General features: G+C 34.2%; 1 protein-coding gene across 1 annotated transcript; it reads left to right on the plus strand.

Moving 5' to 3' along the window:
- The first annotated feature begins 393 nt into the window (after positions 1-393).
- Positions 394-2243, plus strand: LOC141656425 (NAC domain-containing protein JA2L-like). The gene is made up of 3 exons (XM_074463309.1): positions 394-664; positions 792-1060; positions 1223-2243. Exons 1-3 carry the CDS (start codon positions 484-486, stop codon positions 1826-1828), a joined length of 1056 nt encoding a protein of 351 aa, XP_074319410.1. The 5' UTR covers positions 394-483; the 3' UTR covers positions 1829-2243.
- Positions 2244-3314: the final 1071 nt, after the last annotated feature.

Raw genomic sequence — 3314 nt, forward strand, 5'->3', positions numbered from 1 at the left:
AAAAAAATAAAACACGGAGCTAAACCATTGATTCACTAGTTACATTTTACTTAATGATTAACGTTAATACAAGTTAATGTGAAGCTAAACCATTTTATAGTTAGTTTATTTTAATGTTAAAACTTATGAGGAAAACTTTACTGACCAATGATTCAATACAGTCAAATCCCGACTAAATCGTATGACATACAACAAAAATAAATTTTTGTTTTTAAATATTTTTTAGAAAAATATCGTTTATCTATTGCTCGAAACGTGGCATCATATCACACGCTGTATTTCTACTTGTCTTCTGTGGACCCAATTAAAAAGTTGTAAGATAAGGACCAATTAATTTCATTCATTTCCCGCACTTTCCTTCCTCTATAAATATGGACCGCCTTCAACCATTTCTCGAAAATTGGCTATTCAGATATTCATATTTTCACCTAATTGACCAAAAAAAAACAACATTTTTTATATTTATTTTTCAAGAAAAAAAAAATGGGAGTTCAAGATAAAGATCCGCTTTCTCAATTGAGTTTACCACCCGGGTTTCGATTTTACCCGACCGACGAAGAACTTTTGGTTCAATATTTATGTCGAAAAGTTGCTGGTCATCAATTTTCTCTTCAAATTATTGCTGAAATTGATCTTTACAAGTTTGATCCTTGGGTTCTACCTAGTAAGTTTCGAGTTTCCTTATTACTGATTCTTATATAAGACGGTCTCCTTTAATTATAAATTCTGACTCTGCCACTGATTACAAGATTGTGTAACTAATTTGGTTATTTGTGATTTAATTTGTGTAGGTAAGGCAATGTTTGGGGAAAAAGAATGGTACTTCTTTAGCCCAAGAGACCGAAAATACCCGAACGGGTCACGGCCCAATAGGGTGGCCGGGTCCGGGTATTGGAAAGCAACCGGAACTGATAAAATCATAACAACACAAGGAAGGAAAGTTGGAATTAAGAAGGCCTTAGTGTTTTATGTTGGTAAAGCACCTAAGGGTACTAAAACCAATTGGATTATGCACGAGTATCGTCTCACCGAACCCACCCGTAAAAGCGGTAGCTCTAAGGTTCGTATAACTCAAACCGTATTATAATTATTCAATTATTTGTTAAAAAAAAGGCTATAAATATGATTTTACAATAAAATTAAATCGAATTATAATTTTATTATAAATACGGTTTTTTTTTTGTTATAAATATCTAACGGTGCAAATGGTTGATGATTTCAGCTGGACGATTGGGTGTTATGTCGAATTTACAAGAAAAGTTCGGGTGCGGCCCGGCCCACGACAAGTAAAGAAAACAGTACAGGTGGATCATCATCGTCGTCATCATCACATCTAGATGACGTCATGGAATCTTTACCCGATATTGGCGGGCGTTCATTTGCTTTGCCACGTATGAATTCATTAAAAAACAATGTGGGCCCTCAACAACAGCAGCAACAACAACCACAAGGGCAACAAGATGACAAGTTTAACCTTCAACATCATCTCGGGTCGGGTAATTTTGATTGGGCGGTATTAGCCGGGTTAAGCTCGATTCCTGAGTTCGGGTGTACTGGATCGACTCAACCGCAATCGGGTCAAGTTAATAATAGTAACAACAATGTTAGTGATTTGTACGTGCCTACTTTACCACCTTTGGCACAAGTGGAGTCACCTGTCGATAACAAGTATTGGGGTCCAATGGTCGAGGAAGAGGTCCAAAGTGGTATCAGGACTCAACGATTAAACAATCATAATTTGGGATATTACAATCCCGACTCTATTGACCCGTTTGGGATTCGATACTCAAACCAATCCACCGGGTTCGGGTTTGGTTACACACATTGAACAAATTGATCAAGATTTTTGGCATGGATTTGAAATCGGTGTAAATATGTCGATTATTTGGCTAACATTGAGAAGTCAAGGATTCAAGATAATGCAATTGAATGAGAAAATTATTGTGGGTGGAAATTTAATGAAATTAGGCGAACGAAAAATCGTTATGTTTTTATTTTATTTTGTTTTATATGAAATGTTGGTAGGAAAAATGCATTGTTCAATGTACAACGTGCTTAATTTGACAAAATTGTAAGTCCAAAAAAAATTGGGCGGTGATTGATTTCTTATTAAGGTTGGACAATTGGACATGATTAATTTTTCATGTCAAACTAGGAATAGTATAGTTAGCATATAAGTAGTATCATTAAATGAACAACATATTTGTATTTATTTCGGAAATTATTGAAACCGTTTTGTACTATTTTCTTGGTTCCTCTTTGGGTAAAGTATTATGAACATCTCTCTGCGCTCTTGTTCTATCCAATTGATTCGGTCTGTTACGCTTGTTTTTAGACGGAATTTTATGATTTTAACATAAGAGAACAAAAATTTTCGAAATTACCGCCGGCGGAACAAAAGCGTGTTTTTTTTGTCTTTACTCCAAAACCTTTTTAATAGTTCCAGGTCGAGAAATTGTTTCTACGAATTTTACTAATATAACGATATAGAGTTCGAGAATTGAACTGAAACATACACAAGATTGAAGCGATTGAATTTTTATGCTCCGAGGTTTAATTTGTTGGTTACACAAGATTGAAACGATGTCAAAATCACAACCAAGCTAAAGGTTAGCAAGTGGCACGATGAATATACTCTTGCATGATTTTATGATTCTCTTTAATAATTGAGTCGTCAAGCTAATTTTCTCAAAATAGGTTTTTAGTCACATTCTCTTTTTATTTTCCTTTTTTTATATACAAAGTTTGCGTATTTATTCACCCGAAAAAAAAGATTAAATAGGTTCTGTACGTAGATAATTCTAGTTTATTCCATCTTATAATTTACCCTTTTTGGCTAATATTAGTCATGTTTTGTCGTTGATATACGAGTACTTTACTTGCATATACTCGCTTGAAATCGTTAGTCTGTGCAGATCGTTTTATCATTTTTCATGATTTTTTTTATATTACTCTCTCTCATCCACTCTTTTCTTCCCTATTTACTAAAACTGGATTATTCAGATTTTCTCCCTCTTTCTTTTTTGGGAAAGCTTTAATTAATATTATACTCCTACCTCTTTCCACTCATCAAACTCACCATATCCTTTATTAATATTTAATTCTAATTATTCTTACCCCTCTCCAATAACCAAACCTCACCTATTTCCTTTATTAATATTTACAAAAATTCTACCGTCTTCCCGAAAGATGGTACTCCTCACACACAAACACAATCCACCCAAATGGAATATTATAATGGCTTGTGTGTGAGGAGTACCGTCCTCCGGGAGGACGGTGGAATTACTCATATTTAATCCTAATTATTCATACCT

The sequence above is a fragment of the Silene latifolia genome, chromosome 5 (assembly GCF_048544455.1).
Source record: "Silene latifolia isolate original U9 population chromosome 5, ASM4854445v1, whole genome shotgun sequence".
Lineage (NCBI taxonomy): Eukaryota > Viridiplantae > Streptophyta > Magnoliopsida > Caryophyllales > Caryophyllaceae > Silene > Silene latifolia.